This window comes from Euprymna scolopes, chromosome 38, assembly GCF_053919585.1.
Source record: "Euprymna scolopes isolate OS-2025 chromosome 38, ASM5391958v1, whole genome shotgun sequence".
Classification (NCBI taxonomy): domain Eukaryota; kingdom Metazoa; phylum Mollusca; class Cephalopoda; order Sepiida; family Sepiolidae; genus Euprymna; species Euprymna scolopes.
The window spans coordinates 82,237,411-82,264,547 of record NC_136519.1 but is presented as its reverse complement, the minus strand read 5'-3'; the positions used below and the strand labels follow the sequence as shown (position 1 = coordinate 82,264,547).

The following is a 27,137-nucleotide window of genomic DNA, read 5'->3' as shown; positions in this document are numbered from 1 at the left end:
AGATGATGAGAGGAGACTTGATTCTGCTATGTATCATCAACAGGAATTTAAATCTACCTTTCGATGAATTTTTCATTTGAGCGTTTTATCGCAGAAACTTGCAAAAGATGTGCCATCCTTGCTTTCATCCTTATAGAAAGCAACTTTCTCTATTTGCGTGTCTGCCAAAGACGGTCGCAACAACGACTAACATATCTAAGTTTAGACCAGCATTAGACAAACATTCAGATATGTAGACAAATATTTTCTGTCTCTTTACATAGGTAGTTGCATGTTGATATTTTTTTTAACCAAATACATTTCATTTGACAATTATTTTTTAAATTTTCTTTTGGTAGATTACTTTATTCTATTTTTTTTTTATTTCAAATAAATAGTTGATTAATAGTAATCGTGTTAGTTATGTAGAGGCGAGAAACACAGACACATGGGAAGTAGTTACAAATTCATCAATATAAAGATTCATGAAATGAGTGAAGAACAAAGATTGTTAATTAGTTGGAGTTACCTGGTGCTGTCTGGGAAAAAAAAAAAAAATGATTGTTTATGAAGAAAATTATTTTTACTGACTTATTTCGTAATAAAATTATTTTGTGAATTGTTTTAACACTTAACGTTACTTGATTAATAATAAAGAACAGTGCTTATTTAGAATTACACTCACGTAAAAAACAAAAAAAAAACAGAAAATCTTTACAATGTACATACTCCTTACAGAATCAAGACGTCATATGCCAAAAATCACAAACTGATCAAGTATTTTTCTTTTTTACTAAGAAAATAAAAATTTACAATTTTTAGCAATTTTAATATTAAATGTATCTATTATAAGGCTGATTTTGATCCTGATATTTCGAATTGAATTGTCTTCCTCTTATTTATTTAACATGGTTTACGAAAATCCTACGTCTCACGTTGTCATAAAACTTGATTTTAGGTAGTTACAAAACTACTTGATCAATTCATGATTTTTTTTAGAATGTGACATCTTAATTCCATGATGAGCATTTTTTGCATTTTTGTTTTTGTAAATAAGTGTAATTCGCAATAAGCACCTAAAGAATAAAATTTGTAATGAACGCAGAAACATCATTTTAATATATAGAAGCATAAGTTTTTAGATATTTAATTTTGCAGAAATCAAGAAAAATAACTCATAATTACTCCCCTTTTACCGGTTAAGATTAATACAGCAAAATACAAGATAAATAGTTTAATGACAAATCTCTGGAAATAGAGAAATATGCAGATATGTATAGCTCAAAGGCATTCTAGGATGCCCTCCAAAAGGATATATGGAACACAGATTTACGGCACATCTCCATTGCTAAACGCATATGAAACAAAACTGATAACAGAGCGATCCAGTATTTTAGGCAGATTTATCGAGCACTACAACTTTACGGAACAGGTCTTCTTCAATCAATGATGAAGTAAGTGCACAGCTTCCATAAATCAAAACAAAAACTCTTGATGAGTTGCCCAACATCCAAGAAATTGAAAAAGTTGTAAAACATCTTTCTTACGGCAAAACTCCAGCCACTGATAGCATGTCACATAAGATATATATATATATATATATATATATATAAGACAGGTGTTCCCACATTGATAAAAAAGCTACACACGTTCTTTCATTCTGGGCAAAGGACCGAATCCTTCATAGAATTCAAAGAGCTGTGACAACAACATCTCTATTCTCAGCATAGCTGGTAAAATTCTTGCAGGCTACTATCCAATCATTTAACAAAGCACCTGAAAGATGACTTCCTTCCAGAAAGGAAATGTGTTTTTTTTTGACATAGTATCAGACCTGATGGAATGGTTAAGTATAGGTATAGACTGCTTCATACCCTTAAAAAAATTCCAGCAAAAACCTAACAGCCAGCCGTGGTTCCCTCCAGAATGTGCTGCTGCAATTGTGCACAAAAATCACTTTTTCTATTGCTTCTAATGTAATAGATGTACTGAGACTAAAGCCGCTTTTAGGACAGCCAGTAATCACTGCAAAAGAGTAATAAAGAATGCGAGAGAGTTGTATGCTCAGTCTGTTAAATCCAAAGTAGCTGAGCAGCGATTTGGTTACCACCAGTTTTGACAAATAGCAAACAGGGTTCTAAACAGAATCCCAACCATCATCAATGGACTTGAAGTAATCTCGTCAGCATCGGACAAAGTCAAACTCTTTGCCAAGAACTTTACAGCTAATTCTACCCTATGCGATCAGAGACCCACCCCCCCACCACCTATTTCCTCTTGTATCTGAAAACATGTTATACAACATACAAATATCTATGCGTGATGTTGCCAAGCTAATCAAAAATCTTGATTCCAGTAAAGCAACTGGCCCCCGACACCATTCCAATTATAATGCTGAAAAAGCTTCAATCAGAACTAGTTCTCATACTTACAAAGCTGTTTAAGCGTTGTCTTAAGAATTGCTTTCCAACATGTTGGAAAAACTCATCAGTATGCCCCGTATTTAAGTATTCAAGTAATTGCTCATCTCCTCAGTACAGACAAATAAGTCTCCTGTAATTTGCTGGAATCTGTGTTAAATAAAGTAGTCAAGCACCTCAGCAAAAATAATCTCCTTAATGACATGCAATATGGTTTCCATTCTGCTGATCAACAGTAGATATGCTAATGGTTATATCTCATAGGATTAGCAAATCTCGACAGAGGCTTCCATTCTAGGGCAATTGCTTTTGACATATCAAAGGCCTTTGATAGGGTATGGCATAAAGGTCAACTCACAAGATCTCCAGCTATGATATAGCTTGAAATGTTTTCTCTCTGATAGGTTCATAAAAGCAATGGTTGATAGGCAGAAATCAGAAGCTCGCTGTATTAATGGTGGAGTCCCTCAGGGGTGTGTCCTGGGCCCAACTCTTCCTAATTTACATCAATGATCTTCCAAATCACATCCTAAGATTATTTGTAGACATCTATGCTGATGACACTACCATCTATGCGATCAGAGCCTCAAAGGCCGTATATGACAAAGTTCTCTCTAATTCTCTCTCCTCTAATTTTGAGCACAGAGTACAATGGAGAAAGTGATGGCTTGCTAATTTTAATGCGTCTAAAACCAATTAAAATGAATGGCACTACGATATTGTCCCATTAACTACTGTACACTCCTTAACCCTCAAGTGCTTCTGGGCCCTGATAAGTGGTGACACTTTTGAAAAAAAAAAAAATCAACAACAACAGCACCTACACAACATTTGTTGATCTAAAAAAGGCCTTTAACATTAAACCAGGCAAGTCTATGGAAGACCATGGCCAAATTTGAATGACCTGACAAATTCATTTCCATCGCCAGACAATTTCATGATGGGATGATGGCTTGTGTCATAGGTGATGGAGACGCTTCCAATGAATTCTCAGTCAATGGTGATATTAAACAAAGCTGTGTATTTGTTCCAACACTCTTCAGGATGATGTTCTCAGCATCGCTTGTTGATGCATTCAATGCAGAAGACCCCTGGAGTAAGCATCAACTATAAACGGATAAACGGAAAATTATTCATCCCAAAACGACTTAGTGCTGTCAGCAGGATTAAGATCACTATCATGCAAGACCTTCTGTTTGCTGATGATTGTGTCCTCATTGCCAACACAGAGGCAAACATGCAATATATTGATAGTTTTTCTGAGGCAGGTAACAATTTCGAGCTGACTATTAGCATAAAGGCAGAGGTAATATACCAGCTTGCTCCATGAAAAAGATGTTGAGTACCAGATTGCAATTCATGGAACCAACTTAATAGCTGTGGACAAGTTTTCTTACTTGGGTATCCAGGGCAGTACAGTAGACGAAAGTGACTGTAAGATAGCCAAGACTAGCACTGCCTTTGAACCACTGTGTGGGAGCGTAGAGGAGTTCAGCTGCAGACCAAACTTTAAGTATACCGAGCTGTAATTCTTACCATCTTCATTCATGCTTGTGAAACTTGGACCATATGTGTCAGACATACCAAAAACTGAACCATTTTCATATGACCTGCCTCCATAGATTGTTGAAAATCAAATAGCAAGACTAACTACCCAACACAGAGGTTTGAGCTCAGTCAAACCGCCTGTCAATATACATATTGTAGCAGTGTCAGGTTTCTTCAGGTCATATATGTTGCATGTCAATTTCAAGGCTCCCAAACCAGCTCCTTCATGGCGAGCAGTTTAAAGGAAAAAAACTGCAGGAAGACAGACAAAACAGTTCAAGGAGAATCTGAAGGCCAACCTCAAGCAGTTTGGCTTGTATTATAACTTGTGGGAAAGCCTAACCCAAGACAGATGTTTCTGACATGTCGCAAGCCACAAAGGGGCTACAATTGCTGAATCTGCAGACAATGAAGAACGCAAGAGGAAATGTGACATTAAAAAAGACAAGTCAGCACCTCTGCTAGAAAATCATCCCACAGGTGTTCAATGTGCAGGAAATACTTGTGTTTCAATTGGTCTAGCAAACGATCTTTGAATGCACAAAACAATTGCATGATCACGGTCATCTTTGCAAGTGATGAACGAATATCATTAATGGTTAATAATAATTCAATGAATAAAGTAAAATGTTTCTACTACCTGAGTTTTCTTTTTTGGAATAATTATTTAGGGAAAAAAAATGAAAACCTATCCATACCATTAACAGTGGCAGGGACAGAAAATGAAAAATCAATTATTAATATGCAAGACAGATCACTATTTGGATCTGACTTTATGTTAGATTATATGAAGATGATTAAAAAAAAAAATAAATAAAAAAAATAGCCTTTTTCTTTAACTGAGAACATAAAAATGTTTCTTACCCAACAACGTCTGGACCAATTCTTTATCTTTTTCAGGATCATTCTCTGTATTCATTACTATCAACCGACCAGTTCCCTGTGGGAAAAACACAAAAAACATCACAAACACTTTCAACTACATTAAAAAAAAATATCTTTAAATAAGCTAAGTACCAAACGTACTAAATCAACAAACTGATAAAAAGAGAGAGGTGCTGATTAAGTGACCAATGAAGGGAGGGGGATAAACTATGTATTATCAGCCTTATGTGCGAGTAAAAGGTAGAAGAGAACGAATATTAAAATTTGAAATATACTTTCATTTTATTTCAATAAATATTCGATTGATAGTAAAAAAAAAAAAAATGTTTAATTATCAATGTTGGAAAAAAAAAAAAAAAACCATGTGAAAATGTTTATTTTTATTAATAACAGAAGATGACGAGCGTTGACTTACCTTAATATAAGTTGCAAATGCATAGCACAATTCTTTTAGACCTTCTTTCACCCGAGAAAACAGTTGATACATTAGAGTTAAATCAGAAATCCTATTTTCATTCAACAAATGTTCAAGCCCTGAAAACAATGAAGACCAAGTCAAAATTATCGCCAACATAAAAATATTAATCAGAATATTGAATATAAGCCGTCTTTTCTTAGTATTGCCCAGGATACACTGGAGTAATAATTTTTATTTATCTGTCCATCTTTTTAACGTATACTGAAAAAGAAATATAATTTTAGTTGTAATGGAGACAACTATTTTTATATTCTGTTCTTGAATTTCTGAAATGAGGATTGATAATTTGGATTATTCAGACCATGTTCTTCATCTTGAGTATTATTTTTACAATGTTTTGGTCGATAAAACTTCTGACCTCCTTCAGGTGTATCTTGTTGAACTTAAGAATTTCAAATGGAACACTTTATTTAATCCATATATATATATATATATATATATATATATATTTCCCCAAAACCTCTGGTCTTGATGGAGGGAAGACGAAAACTTGCTCCCTTCTTTTGGAAATAGGGTACGATTATGAATATCTCCATTATCAGCTAATCTTTATAAACTGCAAAATTTACTTTATGTATGAAAACCAAAGAGGTGAGATATAACATATGAGAAATATTTGGTTTGGTTATTTTGTTTTATGGCATATCAACCCTTTTCGGGTTATTTAATGCCGAATCCAGTTATTTTGTAGGTTTTTATTCTTCAAGCTCTTTGTATCTTCAATCGCTAGTTTTTAGTGTTTGGTTTGGTTGTTTTATAGTAGATTTTATCGTTTTTGTTCCCTGCCCAACAGAACATGAGTTTTGCAATGGTAGAGGGAAAAGAGGTTTACAGTATTAATATTTGATACATTTTAAGTTAGGAAACCAGTCAGGAAGAGGAGGAGACAGAAAGAGAAAGGGGAAATGGGAAGACGGAAAAAGAGGAAAAGTTAGGTTGTTGTTTTTGTTTTTTGTTTTGCAGAACAAAGTTTTGCAAAAGGAAGTAGAAAAACAAAAAGCATCAATGTTAGGTGCATTTTGTCTCAGGAAACCAATATCATTAGACAGCCTGATCTGGTAGCACCAGGAAATATTTGGAACCAAGTCTCCCCTTGCTGTTATTTCAGATCATTTGAAACCATAGCAGCAAGTTTTTGTCTCACCTCCATCAAGGCCAAAGGTTTTGGGGAAAATATCAGATATTTTGTAATTCATATGTAAAACTTAGAAAACAAAAACAAATAACTATGATTGAAACATTGGTAAAGGGTGAAATGTTAAGTTATTAGGTCTTTAATTATATATATATATATATATATATATATATATATATATATATAAATAAATAAAACAAACCAGAAATTAGGAACCCGGGATTTTTGGAAAATCTACAACAGCGTAGTAAATAATGGACAGTCAACTATTCCTCCACGATTAAACAATCATCAGGTCACTTGCACGGCAACTGACAAGGCTAATCTGCTTGCCAGTCAGTTTGTCTTAAACTCCACACCACTCCCTCCCTGATTTTCCTCTGCGAACAGACGCCACACTAGACGATTTGAAAATCACCCCTTCTCAGGTACATGCTATTATAAAAAACCTAGACACCTCAAAAGCATGTGGACCAGATCTCATTCCGGCTGTGCTATTAAAAAAATGCTCTGCCAAGGTTGCTCCAGTTCTCTCCAAACTTAGATGCCTTAATGAATCTTGCTTTCCCGACTGCTGGAAAACCGCCTCTGTGGTACCAGTCTTCAAGAATTCTGGTGAAAGAACTGACCCACTAAATTATCGCCCCATTAGCCTCCTCCCGTTTTTCGCCAAAATATTTGAGTCCTTAGTTAATCAAGCCCTAGTCCAGCACCTAACAGCTGTTAAACTCCTGACTGACAAATAATATGGATTCAGGCAAGCCCGTTTAACAGCAGATATCTTAACTAGTTTCTGAACGTATATACCGTTCATTGGACAAAATAGGGGAGGGTAGAGCGGTGGCCCTTGATATATCTAAGGCTTTTGACAGGGTATGGCACGATGGTCTTCTAAGGAAAATTAGATCATATGGAATCACTGGAAGAATTCATAATGTAATTAAATCCTTCTTAAGTAACAGAAAAATCAAAGTTGTCCTCGACGGTCGTACATCTAAACAATATGACATAAATGCGGGAGTACCTCAGGGGTCTATCCTTGGACCTCTATTATTCCTGATATTCATAAATGACCTCCCTGATAAAATTGTTTCGGAGATGGGTATGTTTGCCGATGACACCACTCTTTATAACAGATATGAGGGGAAAACAAATGAGCACATATCCAAGGAAATGGCAGAAACACTAGATTGATTGATTGATTGATTGATTGATTGGTTTTACGGCATATCAACCTATGTGGTCATTTAATGCCGGAGTCTTTTTTTTTTTTTTAACTTTTTTTATTGGGAGGGGGGGGGGAATGACTTTTTCAGCCTTTCCTCCCTTTTTTTATAAAATTGAACTAAGAAATTAAATGTTGTATTTATACATGGATGTGTATATTTGGGTGACTTTAAATTTCCTTAAATTTTCTTATATAAATTTACTTTCCTTAGGTATGCTAGAATATTTGCTGAGTTGACCTTTTCAAAAAGGTCTTCCATATTGCTTTCTGTATAATATAATTTTCTAGTTGGGGCAAGGTCATCACACCCAACTAGGATATGTTTTACTGTGAGTGTCTCCTGGCATGGGATGCACTCTGGCGCCGATTCTCCATTTAGTATATAAGAATGAGTAAAGTTGGTGTGTCCTATGCGCAGCCGAGTCAGTATCACATCTTCTCGGCGTGATCTCTTGATGTCCGGACATCGTTCCTTAAGTTCAGGTTTGATTGAGTATAATTTGTTGCCCTCTTGCTGACTCCACCGCAGTTGCCATTTTTCCTGTATGTATGCTTTTATCTGGGGTCTAAGATCAGTATGTGGAATCTTAAAATTGTCAGTTGGAAGGTGAGAAGATCTTTTTGCAGTTGTATCTGCCCTGTCATTGCCTTTGATCCCCACATGGCTGGAGATCCAGACAAGAATAATGTTTTTAGTAGTTGAAAGGATATTGATTTTTTCTATTAATTTTGTTGTTAGTGGATTTTCTTGTTTTTGATTTTGTATAGATAATAGGACTGATAGAGAATCTGTGAGAATAATGAAGTTTTTGGTGGTTTCCTCTGAAATTATGTTGAGTGCTAGATCGATAGCTATAGTCTCTGCAGTGAATATAGATGCTTCATTTTGAAGATTTCTCTTCATTGTGGTTTTATGGTACGTTGCTGCACATCCAGTGTGATTGTTGCTTTTAGACCCGTCTGTGTAGATAAAGGTGTAGTCTGAATATTGTAATTTTAAATGTTGAAGTTCGTCGTGGTATTCAATAGGGTTTGTGGTAGATTTGGACTTTTTGTTTAGGTTGAGTTTTATTTCAACTTGTTTCATGGTCCATGGGGGTGTTTTAGGCAGTATGAAGTTGTGAATGCTGGAGATTGGAATTTTCGATTCTTCAATGCTTTCCTTCATTCGGAGCCCGAACGTTTTGATAGTTTTTCTTCTCATGTTAAAGAGTTCTTCATATTTAGGATAGAAGGTACATTGGTATGCAGGGTTGTTTGGGCAAGACTTCAGTTTCAGTAAATATTGAAGGGCTAACTTTTCTCGCCTTAGATCTAGTGGGGGTTCGTGTGCTTCCGTGTATAGACTGTTCACGGGGGAAGTTCTGTATGCTCCTAGGGCCAATCTTAGGCCAGTATGGTGAATAGGGTCTAGGCTTTTTATATATGATGTTCGAGTTGATCCATATATGAAACAACCGTAGTCTAGCTTTGAGCGGACTAGTGCTCTGTAAAGTTTAAGGAGTGTTTCCCTGTCTGCACCCCAATCGGTATGTGCTACCACTCTCAAAAGATTTACAGCTTTGTTACATTTTTTTTTCAGATAGTTTATGTGTGGGATGAATGTTAACTTTTTGTCAAATAAAATCCCTAAGAATTTGTACTGGTCAGTAACTGGTATGGGCATTCCTTCCATAGTTAGGACAGGATCATTATGCATGTTCTTTAGTTTGCAGAAATGCATGCATTTCGTTTTTCTTTTGGAGAATCTAAATCCATTCTCTTCCGTCCATCTCATTACTTTGTTTAAGCACAATTGAAGCTTCCTTTCTATTATATATATATATCTAGATCTACAGCATATTAGGAAGTCATCCACATATAGGGAGCAATCTACCCCAGGGTTAAGGTTTTTTACAATGTTGTTAATTCGGATACTGAACAGGGTCACTGACAGTATACTCCCTTGAGGTACTCCATTCTCTTGTTCTTTCAAGTCCGAGAGAGCTGTGCCAACCTTTATTCTGAACTGTCTATTTTTTAAAAAATTTTCAATAAAAATTGGCATTCTGCCTTTTAGTCCAAGCGCCTTCAGATCCCTTGTAACACCGTACTTCCACACAGTATCGTAGGCTTTTTCCATGTCAAAAAACACTGCTGTTAAATGTTCCTTCCTTACAAAGGCTTCTCTGATGAAGGTTTCAAGTCTGACTATGTGGTCTATTGAACTTCGGTTTTTCCTGAATCCTGTTTGAAATTCTGTAATAAGATTCTCTGTTTCCAGGAACCAGATTAGTCTTTTGTTTATAATCCTTTCCATGGTCTTACAAATGCAGCTTGTTAGAGCTATTGGCCTGAAATTCAATGGATCTGAGACGTTACTTGATTGGGATTGGATGTTTGAGTTTTCAGATTTGGGGATTGGTATTATTGTGGCCTCTTTCCAGGTCTCGGGTACGTTTCCACTGGACCATATAATATTGAAAATTTCAAGTAGGTATTTCATTGAGGTTTCTGGAAGTTTTTTGAGGATTTCATATGGAATTTCATCGGGCCCTGTAGCTGTGTCATGGGATTTGGTTAGCGATTCTTTTAATTCAGGCAAGGTAAGAGGTTGATTATATTTTTCAGTATTTTGTGATTTAAATAGAATTTTTTTTTTCTCTTCCTTTTCTCTAATCTTTTTGAATTTCTCTGTTTGTCTGTCACATGATGAAATTTTTGATAAATTATCTGCCAGGTTATTGGAAATGTCTTTTTGATCGGTGTATATTTTGTTGCCTTTAGAGATGTGGGATATTGGTGTACTACTACACTTTCCTTCTATTTTCCTCATCATGTTCCAAACTGTTTTCGCCTTGGTATTCACATTAATTTTGGATATATAATTTCTCCAGGTTGTTCTTTTGGATTCCTTTATGATTCGTCTGGCTTTTGCTCTGTTGTTTTTGAAGAAATCCAGATTTTCGCTTGTTGGATACTTTTCGAATTTTCTCAAGGCAGCTCGTCGAGCTCTGATGGCTTTTCTGCATTCTTTTGTGAACCAAGGTTTGTTGTGATTGTTGGTTTTGGTTGTTTTCGGTATGGTATTATTTGCTATGTTTGTCAGTGTTTTAATGAAGTAGTTCAAATGGTCATCTTCATCATTCTTTTCGATAATTAATTGGTTTTTGCACTGTTCCTGGAAGTCTTCCCAATCCGCTTTATGTAGGTTCCATTTGGGTGTTTTTTGTTCAGTGCTAGTACTTAGACTTTCCAGGATGATTGGGAAATGATCACTCCCACAGGTGTTATTGTGTACTTTCCAGTCATAGTCCATATATATGGAAGGATCACATAAGGTAAGGTCAATGGCGGTGAAAGTACCTGTTGCTGGGTACATATAGGTGTAGTTTTGATTATTAAGGAGGCATAGATTATTTTTATTTATTATGTTTTCTATTTCTTTTCCTTTTTTATTTGTTTCTTTACTTCCCCATATTACATTGTGACTGTTGAGATCTCCTAGTAGAAAAAAGGGTTTAGGGAGTTGTTTTATTAATTGAGTTATCTCAGTTTCGTTGATTGTATCTTTTGGAGGGATGTATATTGAGCAAAGTGTTATAGTTCTATGTAGAGTCACTGAAACTGCAATTGCTTGCAAGTTTGTGTTTATATTTATTTGTCTTTGAGGGACTTCATTCTTCACAAGTATTGATGTGCCTCCAGAAGCTCTGTCCGTATCTTTATTTATGTAGTTGTAAGATGTGTAGTGTTTTATGTTGATGGTATTATTTTCTTTCAGAAAGGTCTCCTGTAGACAGACAAGTGCTGGGCTCATATTTGTTATTAATAATGTGAGTTCATTTTGGTTTGCTTTTATCCCTCTGATATTCCATTGTAATATTTTGTTCATCATTTGGAATTGTGTTCAACTTCCATCGTCTCCAATCCCTCAAATCTATTTTCTGTCGGAGTCCCTGTTCGAGATATAGATCGGGATCTTTCTTTTCCTGTTTTTGTTTGTTTTTTTTTTTTGTCTGGGGGGATTTTTGATTCTTTTCTGGCTTGTGATGTGTTTGATGGTTGTTCGGTTGTTTTTGTAGAAATGGTTTGTGGTTTTGTTTCTTTTTGTGGTTCAGTAGTGTCTTTACTTAATATTATCCTTGGATTGGTTGCAGACATTGCACTATTCATTTTCCTCATTTCTTCTAATAGTTCTTTCATTTCCTTTATTAGTTTGCTTAGGACATCAATTTTCTTGTCAGTTGTATCCGTTACATGTATATGACCATTTTGATTGTTGATTGGATTAGTTTTTTTTGTTGCATCTGCATATGTTTTAGTTTCGATGATTTTCCTGGCCTCTGGGTAGGATATATTCTTTATATGTTTTAGTTTGGTCACTTCTTTTTCTCTTTTCCATATTTCGCAATATCTAGAGCCAGCTCCATGGTTTCCCAGGCAGTTGGCACACTTGAAATCTTTTCTGCAGTCGATGTGTGGGCCACTTTCTCCACATCTTCCACACACTGGTAATCGTGTGCACCGATCTTGATGGTGTCCAAACTTCTGGCACTTGAAGCATTGGAGGGGGTTTGGAATATAAATTTCTACATTTATTTTCATATATCCGACTTTCACTTCTTTGGGTATGGTGAGGGAATCGAAAGTTAGTATATATGTATTGGTATCGATTTTCTCACCGTTTTTTTTAATTTGAACTCTGCGAACATCTAACACATTCTGTTTCTGTAAATTTGTCCGGATTTCCTCCAAGGGACAAAGTGCAAGTTCGTGGCTTTTCACTACTCCTTTGCAGGTATTTAGGGTTGGATGTCTGTAGCATTTGACTTTGATGTTTTCAAATAATTTTAGTTTCAATATTTCTTTAGTTTGTTCTTCGTTATGGGTTTCTATTAGTAGGCTGCCGTTAAATTGTTTTTTAATAGACTTTGGTTTTAGAGTTTTAAGATTTTTTTCAATTTTAAAAGGTGATAGTTTGCTCAAAGGAGTTTCCTCCATTGATTCTATTACTACGAATGTTGAGTTCCTTGGTTTTATCATCTCTTCGTCAGAGCTACTGATGTCAGAGACATCAGAGTGGGTTCTCTTTGGGTGGTTGGGTGGTTTTTGGGAGGAATAAGCCATATATTTTGTTTTCTTTTTTCGTCATCTTTGTTCCCCACCCACCTCGGAGTCCTATTTGGGAAGAGCCTGGGGGGAAACCCATTCGCCCAGCCTCTACAGGGATACAATGATGATATAACCGACTTTGGTGGTATCATAATGATTATCTGTTCTCTCTTGATATTGCTATGGGATCTGTAGCAATCCTGAGGGGTTTACAGCCTCGTCATCGATATTCACACCTAATCGATTGACCCTCAGCCACCGCTTTCCATCATATATTAGGGAGTAGGGTTATTTGTGGGAGAGGGGGGATGTGTTGTATTAGTAGTGGGTTTTTGGAATGGGCAATATATGGTGGGGCTTGGCGTGACTGGCCGATTGGTCGGATCGGGCCTCTCCGACCGCCCGTCTAATCGAAGTAAGGGCCAAAGTAATTTGTTGCGGTGCCTAAACTTCTATGTATCCTGGTTTAGGTTCGCTCAATCACCAGGATCACGTCCTAAGACTTTACGGGTAGCAACCCACGGCTAACTGGTTGCCCCATTGAGGGATTTTTACCCTCTGCAGGGGGACAGTCGGTTTGTTCTCATGCCCTACCGACAGGGCAAAAAAATAAATAAATAAATAGATAATTTAATAGAATATATTTGTTTTCTTTTTCTTTCTTTTTTTGTTGTTTCTTTTCCTTTTTAAAATCTGTTTCTATTTAACCCATAGTTGGGACCCTAACAGGTACTACCACTCCGGGTCAGGGTGGACCTGGGAGCAATGGCAATTAAGAGGTGGCTCCACACTCCCCAAGCCCGTAAGCTGGACCTCACCATCGGATGTAGTTTAAGGTCATATCCAGGACCGGGAGTAAGGTAGGAAAAAATAAAATAAAAAGGGGGGGGGGAATAGGCTGTTGTTTTTGTTTTTGGTTTTGCAGAACATCATTAAGTTTTACAAAAAAGATCAGAAAACAAAAAAACGTCAATGTAGGTGCATTTCGTCTCAGGAAGCCACAGGGCAGCCTGATCCTGTAGCACCAGAGAAACACTAGAGGATGACCTCCAATCTGTAGTGGAATGGGGACAAAAATGGTTGGTCACATTCAATGCTGCTAAGACTAAGCTTGTTTCCTTCAATAACTACAAGAAACCTTCTCTACCACCAATAGCAATGGCCAAGAACACATTGCCTGAAAGTACTTCTTTTAAACTCCTCGGCCTAACGTTTACAGGGAATATGAACTGGAATAGATACATTGAGAGCATTGCCAAGGCTGCTGCAAGGAAGGTTAGCTCCCTCTACCGTGCTATAAAACTACTTACGCCTGACAGTATCCTATACCTCTATAAGGCCACCATTCGCCCATGTATGGAGTACTGTTGTCACATCTTGGCTGGTGCATCTGCTGCTTGTCTCTCGCTCCTGGACAGGGTTCAAAAGAGAGTTGCCAACCTGATAGGTCCTGAACTGTCATCTAGGCTTCAGCCTCTGTCCCATCGATGAGATGTTGCATCCCTCTGCCTGTTCTACAAATACTTTAATGGTGAATGCTCTGATGAACTGCAAACACTTGTACCCCCCCGACGTAACTACCCCCGACAAACCCTACAAGCTACTAAGTCTCATCCCTTTACAGTAGAGATCCCTAGGTGCAAGAAAGCCTTTTACTCCAATAGTTTCTTTCCCAGAACTGCGGGTCTTTGGAACTTCCTTCCGGGATTCTGCTTTCCCAACTGCAGTGATATGCAGAAGTTCAAGTGTAATGTTAACAAACATCTTTCTATTCATCTCCCTTCATAATGACCCCGCTAATTAAGTCCCTGATAGTAGCCCTTTGCTTCAAAGTGGCACTGTGCCTTGTTTGGGGTGAAAATTGAATAAAAAATAAATAAATAAAAAAAAAAAAAAAACCTAGAAGCATATTGTTATACTTTCATAAGTAGTGATAACGTGTAAAAACAATACGAATAATAAACATGCTTCAGAAAAAAAACCAAGAAAACGTTTGCCTGAATCGATAAAAAAATAAAATGAAATCACAAAATGTAGAATACAAGTATTTTATAATAATATTAATAATTAGCTGTCCCTACCTGCCGTAACCCAGGAGTGTTTTCATTTTTGAAAAGTCATAACTTTCAATATTAAAAAAAATTTTTTTTTTTTTTTTTTTTTTTTTTACTCAACAGATGAAATGCTTCAAAATTTAAGTAAATTCTTAAAGTTTTTTTTAATAATGGTTACATTTTTTAAATATTGTTTTTGTCTGTGATTTTTAAAAATTTCAAAACCAATAAGAATGTTGTATCTTGTTTTAACTAAATAAAATTTTTTTTAAAGCTGAGCTTTCGGCGTTAATACATTTTTTTCCAGAACAAAGCTTTATTTTTTACTGGTATTAACTGTTGAAAGGGGTATACCCCCACTCATGAATACTGTAAATTGTTTAGCCAATATTCTCAACACACAAGTAAATAGCGGATCTGTTAACAAAAAACAAAATTGCATTATTGGTGTTACACTATTAAAAAAAAAAAAGAAAAAAAAAAAAAAAGAAAAAATGAAAGAGGATGTCAAAACCAGAGATCAGAAATTGGACCTAAAGATACCCAACGAGATTATCTATCATATGAACCATATACAGGGTGAAACGATAAAATTGTCACCCTAGAAAAGACGACATGATTCCATTTCTGTTTGATGAAACCCTGTTTTCTTTCTTTGCTGTAGATCATCTACTGGTTGGCCAGTTGTATACAAATCTCAAGAGAGATAGAAGCCTTCTATCATGCCTCAAAGTGACACAATGTTCAACGAGCGAGATCAGAGATGCCCTGCTGTACAACACATGCTCTCTACAGATCCAAATTATGACAACAGGACCATTGCCAGCACCCTCAAAATACATTGCTGGATTGCCACGAATAACAAGGGCAGGCCCAAGGTGATGAAGACAAAGTTTCCGGTCACAGTTATGGTCTTTGGTGTGCTTTCAAATGAGAGCCACATCATGCCACCTCATATCTTCAAAGTTGGTTTGAAAGTCAACACCAGAGTGTACCTGGATGTGCTGAAGAGTGAGGTGTTCCCCAGGTGCAATCAGGTGGCCGCTGGCCGACCCTGGGTTTGGCAACAGGGCTTGGCCCTGGCCCACAAGTCCGAAGAGATTCAGGCTTGGCTTCAGAAGTGCTACGACTTTGTACTCTTCCTCCCGACCTGAATCCACTGGATTACTTCGTCTGATCAGTCTTTGAGAACATCACTAACACAATCTCCCACAACAACAAAGCCAGCCTGATTGCCACCATCCGCCGAGTATTCACTGAATCCCACCTGCACTTGGGGAAAAAGCATAGTCTCAGTTCTGAACATGTATCAAGGCGGTGATTGAAGCTGGAGGCGGCTACATTGAATAGATGTCAGCTCTACTACATAATCAAGTTATTTGAATTGATTTTTTCAATAAAAGTTTTAAAATAAAGCTGTTGCGTTGTTTTCTTTAGGGTGACAACTGTATAGCAGGCTGGATATTTTACAAAGTTTTAATTGTAATGGTTGCGGCTGCTGCTGCTGCTTATATCACTGTCGGTTTTATTAAAAGATATGATTTTATAAGCATTCACAGGAGGAAACAGTTTTCTTTTAAAAAAATTGAATAGAAATACATTTTTAGTGAAAATTAGAGTCCATGTTCGCATAAAATTTTTTTTTTTTTAAATAATGCAAAAACTAAAACTAAAATCTTGTGACGAAAGAAAGCTATTAATGACTAAATTTGAGTATTCAACTACGTTATATGAAAAAACCAAAAAAAAAACTTGTATATGTGAAGAGAAGTTTTACTTTTCTCATTGCACCTGAATTTCTCTTATTCTCACTTAGTTATGAATTCATTTTTTTTTTTCATTTTTTCAAATGAATTGCAAACGAAAAGATTTCCGAAGCTCACCTTTCTGTAACATCAACGATAAATGCTGTTCCAGTAGCTGCTTTTCCACACAAGTGATTAGGGGTTTCCTGAAGGGAAAAAGAAATGAAGATAAAATCATAGCAAAAGTATGGATCAAAAGAAAGACAAGATAAACATTTAAATAAAAAAAAAAAAAAAAAAAAGGACTGGAATATTTAAGTTAATGGAAGATAACCCTACCAGAGTGCTCAATTATTAAGAAAAATGAAAAAAAAAAAATAACATAATATCTATTTATCAACTAGTGGGGAGCGCCCGGCTCTGCCAGGTCGTAAAATATGCTTGAATATATTTTAATTCATGCAGATTTCATATTCATTATTAGAGAGCAAGTTTTCTATTATACTTCATATATAGTAGTGATTTCAAAAGTTGAAAAAAAAAAAAAATAAATAAAAAAGACTTGGGTGCCATCAGCTAGAACCGAAACCAAAACATTTAGCGTTCCACCTGCATCTCCTACCAATGTAGCTATCGAAAGATAGCTAAGAAAGGTTTAATATTAAATGACTTTAAGAAATAAATTCAATTTAGGAATAAAAATATGTCTGCAAGGTGTAAAATTAACAGTTTGCATTTCAACTTGCCGATATATGTCCGTACACGTCATCCATCCAAGCAAAGATTATAATTATTAGAAACCATTCTTAGTGTACGATTACGATTTTCTTGTTAATTTCAGTGTTATGTGATCAGTAGTTTAAGAGTTTATCAGTTAAATATTTACACACAGACACACATCTACAGTTTTATTTACATAGATATATGTATAATGACAGAAACTCAGTAAGGAAATATTTCCACAGTCAGACAATGTTGCAGCTCACAAGAGTCCTGACAAGACAAGTTTCGCCCTCATTTGAGCTCATCAGTTAGACACATCCTAATTTAGGATTTGAAACCTGAGCCTCTTGCATGTGAGGTGAGTACTGTGCCAACTGAGCAAACATGTCACCCAAGAAAGCCTATTAACTGACACACATCAAGCAAACCATGTGAAAATCACATTCTGAACATTCTATTGCTGATTGCTTGCTAGGTTAGCGTGTTCTGATGACATCGTTCTTATGAGTGTAAAATTCCTACTTGTGAGACGTCGGCTTCGGTTATGATCATGTTCCTTCTTTAGTACAAGGTTTATTCCACTGTCAGATCTTGCCGCGGTTTGCTTGATCTGTGTCAGTTAATAGGCATTCTTGTGTGTGGTGTGTTTGCTCATTAGGCAGAGTGATCACCTCGCATGCAAGAGGCGTGGGTTTCAAATCCCGAATTTGGATGTGTCTAACTGATGAGCCCAAACGAAGGTGAAACTTGAGTCTTGGACTTCTGGTTTGTTGGCTGTCATGGCTCTTGTGAGCTGCAATGTTGTCTGGCTGTGGAAATAATTATATATTCTTTCACATTCAGAAGATATATATATATATATAATTAACTAAAAGCTAATATAATTCATGTTTTCATTTATACATAATAACATTTACGAGAACTGTTTAATGTTTAAGTTTGATGATTAACATTTAACAACAGAGCAGAAACAATTGTCCATATTATTTAGATTCATCGGACTACTGTTCTCATCTTAAGTTTGATTTTCACAATGTTTTGGTCGATATAACCAGCGACCTTCTTCAGTTGTATCTTGTCAAACTTGAGAACGTTTCTGTCGAACTCAGGAATTTGGACGGAATTTCAAACGAAACCCTTTATTTACTTCATGGAGGTAGCATGCTCTTGTTCCGTCAACCATGACTAGATAGAAATCCTAATTTGCAATTATATTTTTTGGTCGCCCACACTGAGAATTGAACCTTCAACCATTTTTTTTTCATTACAATTTCACCCCAAACAAGGCATATTGCCACTTTGGTGTAGGGGGGCTACTATCAGGGGTAACATCTACTGGGGTACTATGTGGGGATTTGGGAAACAAGATGTCTGTTCACAAACTTCTGCACGTCAGTACAGTTGGGGAAGCAGGGACCTGGAATGGAATTCCAAAGTCTAGCGGTTCTGGGGAAGAAACTACTGGAGTAGAAAAATCTTTTACATCTAGGGATCTCTACTGTGTGAGGGTGAGATTTAGCTGCCTGTCGGATTTGTCGAGGGTGTTTACGTTGTGCGGGCACAAGTGCTTGCAGTTCGTCAGAGCATTCTCCATTAAAATACTTGTGGAACAGGCAGAGGGATGCAAAATTTCGTCGATGGGACAGAGGCTGAAGCTTAGATGCCAGTTCAGGGCCTATCAGATTGGCGACTCTTTTGAACCTTGTCCAGGAGCGAGAGACAAGTAGCAGATGCACCAGCCCAATCACTTTTTTCAATTGATTTTTCCAAGTACTCTAACCACTGTGCCACAGGTCCTTGCGGAAAATGACACTCAAGATGAGAACAGTAGTCTGATGAATCCAAATACGAATAACCAATCTGTATCTCAAAAAATTTAGAAACGTCAAACAATTGTATTTTTATTTCCAATGCCCAAGTTTTTATTCCTACTTCCCATTAGCAAAAGATGCAAAAAAAAAAATAAAATAAATAAATAAATAAAAATAAAGGGGGGGGGGGGAGTAGAGTCGATTGCAAATGCCAGTTACAAAGTTATCATTACTTAAACACGTGACCAAGATCATGTTTTACATAAAATAATCAAAGCATATTTTCATTACGATTTCAACCAACATTACGTCTTTAGCCAAAGCCTAGATTTTGTATATTCCTCTATTATTTGGTGTCTCCATTTGGACAAATTGGGGATGTTTGCATTCAAACTCTTCAAATATAATTTTTTTAAATTTATTATTTAATGCTTTCAAACATTTTTTTTTTTAACATTTTTCTCACTCTGAATTTAAAATTTTATATTTCTAAGCCACACAGGTTTCAAGCCCATTTTTCAAACCAATAACATGCAGAACAAGAAAACAAATGAACACATATCTAAGGAAATGACAGAAACACTAGAGGAAGATCGCCAATCGATAGAGGAATTGGGACATAAATGGATGGTCACATTTAATGCTACCAAGACAAAGCTTGTTTCCTTCAATTACAAGAAACCTTCTCTACCAATAATAGCAATGGCCAAAGGCACATTAACTGAAAGTACTTCTTTTAAACTCCTCGGCCTAATGTTCACAGGGAACATGAGTTGGAACAGTTACATTGAGAGCATTGCCAAGACTGCTTGCTGCGAAGAAGGTAGGCTCTCTCTACTGTGCTAGAAAACTACTAATGCCGTAAAGTATCTTATACCATTATAAGGCCACCATTCACCCATGTATGGAGTATTTTTGTCACATTTGGGCTGGTACTAGTCTCTCGCTCCTAAACAGGGTTCAAAAGAGAGTCGCCAACCTGATAGGTCCTGAACTGTCATCTAAGCTTCAGCCTCTGTCCCATTGACGAAATGTTGCATCTCTGCTTGTTCTACAAGTATTTTAATGGTGAATGCTCCGAGAAACTGCAAGCCCCCCATATAAATATCCCCCAACTAGCAGCTAAATCCCACCCCTACACAGTAGAGATCCCTAAATGTAAAAGAGCTTTCTACTCCAATAGTTTCTTCCCCAGAACTGCTAGACTTTGGAACTCTCTTCCGGGATTCTGCTTTCCCAACTGTACTGACATGCAGAAGTTCAAGTGTAATGTGAACAGAAATGTTGCTGCCCAACCCCCTATACAGTATCCCTGTAATTTATGTTCCTGATAGTAGCCCCCTACATCAAAGTGGCAATATGTTTGGGGTGAAAATGTAATGGAAAAAAAAATGTCAATTCAATTCTTTATTTAAAATTCCATGCAAGCATGCCTGTGTGTATCATTCCTCAAAGTTGAGTGTACCCTTTCATTTTCCTTTGTAGAATCCTCAGTACATTCTGGGGGACCATAACAGCTGAGTCTACTGAAGTGTGTAACTGTTTAGATGTCCAGGTTAGTTTGCCCTCTGCAAGTCATAATTATGAACATTCGGGATTAGCAGATAGGATTTCTGGACTTAGGATTCTTTATTTTAATTGAAGTATATTCATCATCCTTCGTGTGTATGTGTGTGATTCTCTTGTGCTGTGTGTATTTGTATTTATTTTGAGCCAATGCAATATTTAGTAGTTGTTTATATTATGTCATGGTCCTTCTTCACGTGCAAGTGATGGTGTGGAAATGTGTTTTGGTCAGTGTATCTGTGTAGGTGCAGTTTAGGTGGAATGACAATTTGTGGTGTGGACCAAATTCGAATTCAGTTCTACAGAAGCATGTTCATTTATGATACTAGCAAGCTTTACGTGGTCCTTCCTGTAAGTACTTAATGCCTTTCGAGAAAGAATTTGGATTAAAAAGATATCTAGGAAACCAATGCCAACAATAGAATCATTTGATTCAAATAGAATGAATTACAAATTATTATAATAAAACGTCTGTATAATAATAAAAATAACAAGTCCCATGTGCGTGGTCCCCCTCTGCTGCTGCTGCATGTGAGGATGCCACAAAAAAAATAATGAAGAAATGATGTATGTGTGAAGGGCCAATGTTGCCTTCACATTTTCGCCAAGTCTCAGAAAAATCTAATGGATGGGGCAAAAGTTATGGGGTAAAAAGTGTCATTTTTTGCAATTTGGGAGCATTTGTGACCCCTTTTGAGCTCCTGGGAATGCCGAATCCCAGTGAAAATGGACAAACAGTGCAGTTTCACACCTTAAGACATGTATATTTGAATCCAGCACCATGGAAAACCACTATATAGACATACATATCAAGTTTTTGAGTAATACGAAAAAAGAGCTCCAAAAAGACGTGCTTTTTTAGCACTTAAAGTCCCAGAGGGATGCGGAGCAGAATTTTGCCAGGGTCACCCATATTGAATTTATATTAAAAACAATGGCCTCCAGATTTTGGCCAAGTTTCAGGAAAATCTAACAGATGGATCAAACGCTATGAGGCAAAAAGTGTCATTTGGGGGCATTTTTGACCTCTTTTAAGCCCCTGAGGACGCAATGGGAATTTTCGAAAAAAAAAAAAAAAAAAAAAAAAAAAAATTTTTTTTTACTGTGCACATCTATTTAATGAAATACAATTTGTGGAGAAATTTCAGGAAAAATTAATGGACAATTATCTGGCAATCGTCCAGACTAACGAACGCCACTGAAAACATAAATCGGGGGACTAATAAATAAACCATTATAATAATATTTCTGCATGATAATAAAAAAAACCCTGATAAAATGATGAGAAATTGGAATCAAAAGGAATGGCAATGATAAAAACAGCTGAAATCTTAAGATAAACCCTCAAATGCTGAAACCAACCTATATAAACTATAAACATTAACCAGTCACAAGGAAGTAAAAACAGAAATAAAATAAATCAAGGAGACTCAAACTGCACATCATCTTATATAGATATTAAAAAAAAATAAATGAATAAAAAAATTTTTTTAAATAAAATAAAAAGGCATCACAAAATGGTCGTGAATGCCCAGGAGGATGAAAAGAAGAGAAGTGAGAGCACTGATCGGACTTCCACTGAAAGAATGCAAAGCAGACTGGAACTTTGGGGAGACTTATTGAATGAAGACTAACGGTTGCTGCCAGCAAGAAATCAATGACAAGTGGCTGTTGCGATAATGCAAAATCACTTGCAAAAGTTATCAAAAGAGGTGGCAAGTACTGGAAATAACTAGACTCCAGGTTTATTAGCAGTGAATAATTTCTGATGATGACCTGTGTGAAAACTATTGAATACGATCAATAAATATCAATATTAATAATATCAACAATAATTATAATAATACTAAATAATTATATCAATAATAATTATGATAATACTAAATAATTATACCAATAATAATTATAATATTACTAAATATAACAGGCTCCTTCAGTCTTGGACAGACTAAGGATTCCCACGAAGGGTTGCCTACACGTTAAATTTTTGTGGCAGGAGGTGCGCAATCTCCAACCACGCCTCTCCTGAGACGCCGTTGTTTAATACCAGTGGCAAGTGAAGCACAGGACGACTGGAAACAAATGTCGAGATAAGCGGGGAACACATACAGCACCTAGAATTCCCAAATGGTCACCCATCTGACACTAGCCGGACTCAATGTTGCTTAACTTTGGTGATCTGACGAGAACCGGTGTGTCAACGCGATTATGCCGTATATAATACTAAATAATTATATCAATAATATAGAAGTAAAGACATTATTTGTCGCACAAAGAATGTCTTGGTAGATGTTTCAACATAAAGAATCATTTTTGGAAGTTTTTTTTGGCCATCTCATGAGATGACGAAGCAATTAAAAGGAAAGACTTACTTTGTAGTTTGATCTAAGTAATGCAACAACCGCTCAGATTCTTCATTTAATCTCTTGTCTACATGGGATAAATACACTGGCACCTGGGGGGAAAAAATAAATAAAACATTCAGAATGAATAGTTTGGCAAATCGACGACATATCAACCTCTTATTCAGATTATTTAATGACAAAAGTTTTTATATTTCAAATTATTGATGTCATTTTTAACTAGGATTCATGACATACACCTTCCGTAATTCATTTCATGCAATAAGTCAATAAAAAATAATTGTAGAAAAACACTATTCAAATAGATCAGAGTTAAGCTGACAATTTAGTTACATCTTAAACATACACACTTTTAGTTTCATTGCCGAAACAGATTTTTTCTTGCGTAGTTCCATGGCCACGATCTTTATAAATTACCAAACTCATGCTCATTTTTATTTATGGCGGGCGCCACTATTCCTCCCTTTTATGTCCCCCTCCCCAATTAAATTATAAACGAAAGCAAAAATAGAGGGAGATTTGAATCTTCCGGGAAAAGTGAAGAAAAAAACAAACTTGTGATAATTGAAAACTACGTCATTTATGCTCCTTTATCACAAAACTAGGTAGTTTTGTGATAAAGGGACATAACTCTTGCATCCAAAATATATCATGCAATTTCAGAACAATGTCTTTTTATTCGATTTTACTTTCAATATTTAAAAAATATTTTTATGGTATTTTTAATATTTCTACACAAATTTTTACTGAACATAAATACAATTTTCAAGACATTTTTCATATTTTCAAGAATTTTTCAAGATATTAATAGAAATAAAACCTTTTCAAGGCAAAAGTCAAAATTCAAGGACTTTCCAAGTCTGTGCGAATGATGTGTAAGGATTGGCAGATACTTCTTAAGCCTTTCTGCAAGCAACGCGTAACAGGGAGAAGTGATAGCATGTTTGCAACCACAACCAGCAATATTCATTTCTTGATTCAAACAATCAAACCCAAATTGAAGACGAGACGCAACACAAATATTTTCTATTATATTTATAAATCACTTACGTCTCTCTCCTGCATCAATCGGTGACCTTCAGCTGCATACAATTGATCTGTTGCTTCTAAGAATTTTTTCTCAAACGCCTCTTGGTAAATCTACAAAGAAAAGCAGAAAAAGGTCAAAATAACGAGAATTTGTTACATGGAATGATGGGATAGTTTGTAGATAGGATTTTGTTAAATTCAATTTTCACAGTATTTTTTGTTTATTAAATTGTTAGAATAGTATAGAATAGTTAGCGGAAAAAAAGCCACCCCTCTCTATGTTAAGAACAGGTTTCTAAATATTATTTCAACGCAGTTCATATTCTGCATGAGTACCGAATACATAATACAATTAAATATTAATTACCTTGCAAGATTAAAATGTACAGTAGGCTTTTGCGTTTAAAATGTACAATTTTTTTGTTTAAACTGTTTAAAAACTATGCAGTTTTTTTTTTGTTTAAATTATGCATTTATTATTATTAAACTATAGTTCATTTGTGGTGCAGACTGCAGTTCATCGTCCCGTAAATTGTGTGCAGATTTTTTGTTGTGTAAATCATGCAGTTTTGATATCAAATACGTTTTCTTTTTAAACAGAATCTGAAAGTCATTAAATTTGATTACTAAATTGTTAATAGAACCAAATTATTTTAAAACTAATTGTTAATGTATGCTGTCCAAATTATAAATTCTGATATCGATTAAAAAATTTTTCATCTTAATTGATAAAGATATATTCATAATTTAAAACGACTTTCTATTCAATAGCTTAAATGATTCCAAATTCCTTTCAAATTTTTAAGGGTCACAAAGTAATTCATTCTTGCATTTTCAACTGTTTACAATAGATAAAAATTGGTTAACTTATTCACAAAGAAATCCGAAATGCATGGTGGTGGATTTAATTTACTGATTATTTTAATAGAAACAGATGCACGTGAGGAAATTCAAAGGTTTGATCAATCAAAATGTGATTATAATAAACCAAGATAAAATTTGTAGGCCAAATAATCCAAATATTACATGTAATAAAAAAATTTTTTTTTTATATACATGTGATGATAAAATTGAAACGAATGCATTTCATGATTTTTATTTGAAACACGATTTTATGCTTTGGTATTTTTGATGTGAATTAATAATTTGAATTAGATTATTCAAACTACTATTGCCATCTTTTGCAATTTATTTTCAACTGCATTCAGCCAATGTAACCTTCGATAGACATCTTTTCAAATGTAGCACCTATACAGAATTTTTAATTCAACCGCATATTTAATCTATTGGTGTAGAGTGTTCTTGTTTCATCAGCCATGATTGGGTAAAAGTCTCAATATGGACATATGGCTCAAGGGATAAAGGTGATAATTAACAATCAGTTCTAAATGACAGACATCTTGCAGCTCAATTACTTACTCAAAACATCCCTGTAGACATGGTCCCTAATTCACAGTTATCCCTTACGCCTTGAAGTCAATTTGCCATGTTGTTTAGGGGTGAAGATGAGTAAAATGTATATGTATGCATGCGTATGTGATCGAATATTTAATACAACTCACCTGTAAATCTGATAACATTCGTAGCAAACTCTTCAAGAGTTGCCTGTCGACCGCCTCACCTCCTCGCTCACGTTCAATCAATTGTAATAAACCGTTCACTGTTTTCGTCTGGACAATCTGATGGCTAATGATATGCGTTCTGAATAAATCCAATCCCATGTCCCTATGAAAGATAGGAGAGGATAAAAAATACAGAAACCCCAAAAATTTGGTACATATATTTTTTTTACAGATTAATATACAAAATTTTATTAAAAAGGAAACGTTTTTATGTGAACATAAAAATTGGTTAGAAGAAAGAAAAAAGTTTTAATAAAGTTTGAACGACAATTTTTTTATCTATATTTTTTGAAAAAAAATCTGTTGAAATTAATTTATTCATTACAATTTATTTTTAGATAGATTTTCAAGTTGAATTTAATTTTTACATAAACTTGTTTATTAGATTGTTAGATGAAAGTACAGAGTAGTTAAAAAAAGCCCCCTCCTTATGTTAAGAATGTGTTTCTAAATAACATTTTAGCAGTGTCTGTAAACTGCAGAAGTACTCATTTCCCAATGTTGCTTAATTAGTACTTACCGATTAAATTTAATGTAAATCTGAAATATTTGAATCTTCATATGGGAGATTATGTCCATATTATGATCTCTTAAAATCCTTTTAAAATAATCCAATAAAACTAAAATTCGATGAATATTTGTTTATAATTTCCATTTTTTTGTCCTCTCTTCTCATACTGAAGTTAGATGTTTCGTAAATGGTTTCAAACTTCTGTCTCTCACAATTTCACTTGTGCCAGCTGCCAATATCCTCTCTATGTCTTGAGTCTTATTGCCTATCATAATGCATTGGACCATCGACATCAATGTGGGACACATTTTTTAATGTTTTTGATGATTGACAGCAGATAACATGATTGCATCAGTTGTGACATGGTTGTGCAACACACATTCTAATCGAGGTCTGTAAAACTAAACCAGTAATTTTCTTTATCTGATGCACTGCAGCAAGGATTGGTCATGGTTGCGACATTCACCCTGGGTTGGTTTGATTGGCTCTTTCCAATAAGTTTACCATGTCCCAAACATTAACTGACGAGGCATGGCTATCCAAGGCTGCTTCCGTTACGAGTGCAAACCATTCAGGGTTTCAACGATGAAAGCTATGAAGGTGAGAGTCCAGATTCAGTTCAGCATCCAGAGACAAATTATGAGTTGGTCATTGCAACATTTCTTCCAGTCTAGTGCTGATGCTGAGTCAATAACTTCACAGATGAATTCACCTAGATTGTCGCCATGATATTTTGTCATTGACCACATTTCTCTGCTATACAAAGGTACATGCCGGACGTGTATTCCATGCAGCTGCTGCTCTCGGATATAATTTTATAAAATTGAGGCAGATACATTTCATCTTATAGTATTGTCAGTTCTCCCACTGGAATCAACTGTGGTGACAAGGTAGGTGAATTCGTATTATTTGGATTCATCAGACTGCTGTTCTCATCTTGAGTATG

The 27,137-nt window shown here is 35.6% G+C and overlaps 1 protein-coding gene across 1 annotated transcript in view; it reads right to left on the bottom strand.

The window, feature by feature from the left end:
- Positions 1-27,137, bottom strand: part of LOC145263225 (cullin-4A-like) — a 164,940-nt gene that overhangs the window by 37,612 nt on the left and 100,191 nt on the right. Inside the window, exons 5-10 of the mRNA XM_080120310.1 lie at positions 25,621-25,783; positions 24,080-24,169; positions 23,039-23,121; positions 16,705-16,772; positions 5,248-5,366; positions 4,812-4,887 (exon numbers count right to left, since the gene is read on the bottom strand). Of these exons, the coding sequence (XP_079976436.1) occupies positions 4,812-4,887; positions 5,248-5,366; positions 16,705-16,772; positions 23,039-23,121; positions 24,080-24,169; positions 25,621-25,783 (599 nt within the window). The remainder of the gene's footprint in view (positions 1-4,811; positions 4,888-5,247; positions 5,367-16,704; positions 16,773-23,038; positions 23,122-24,079; positions 24,170-25,620; positions 25,784-27,137) is intronic.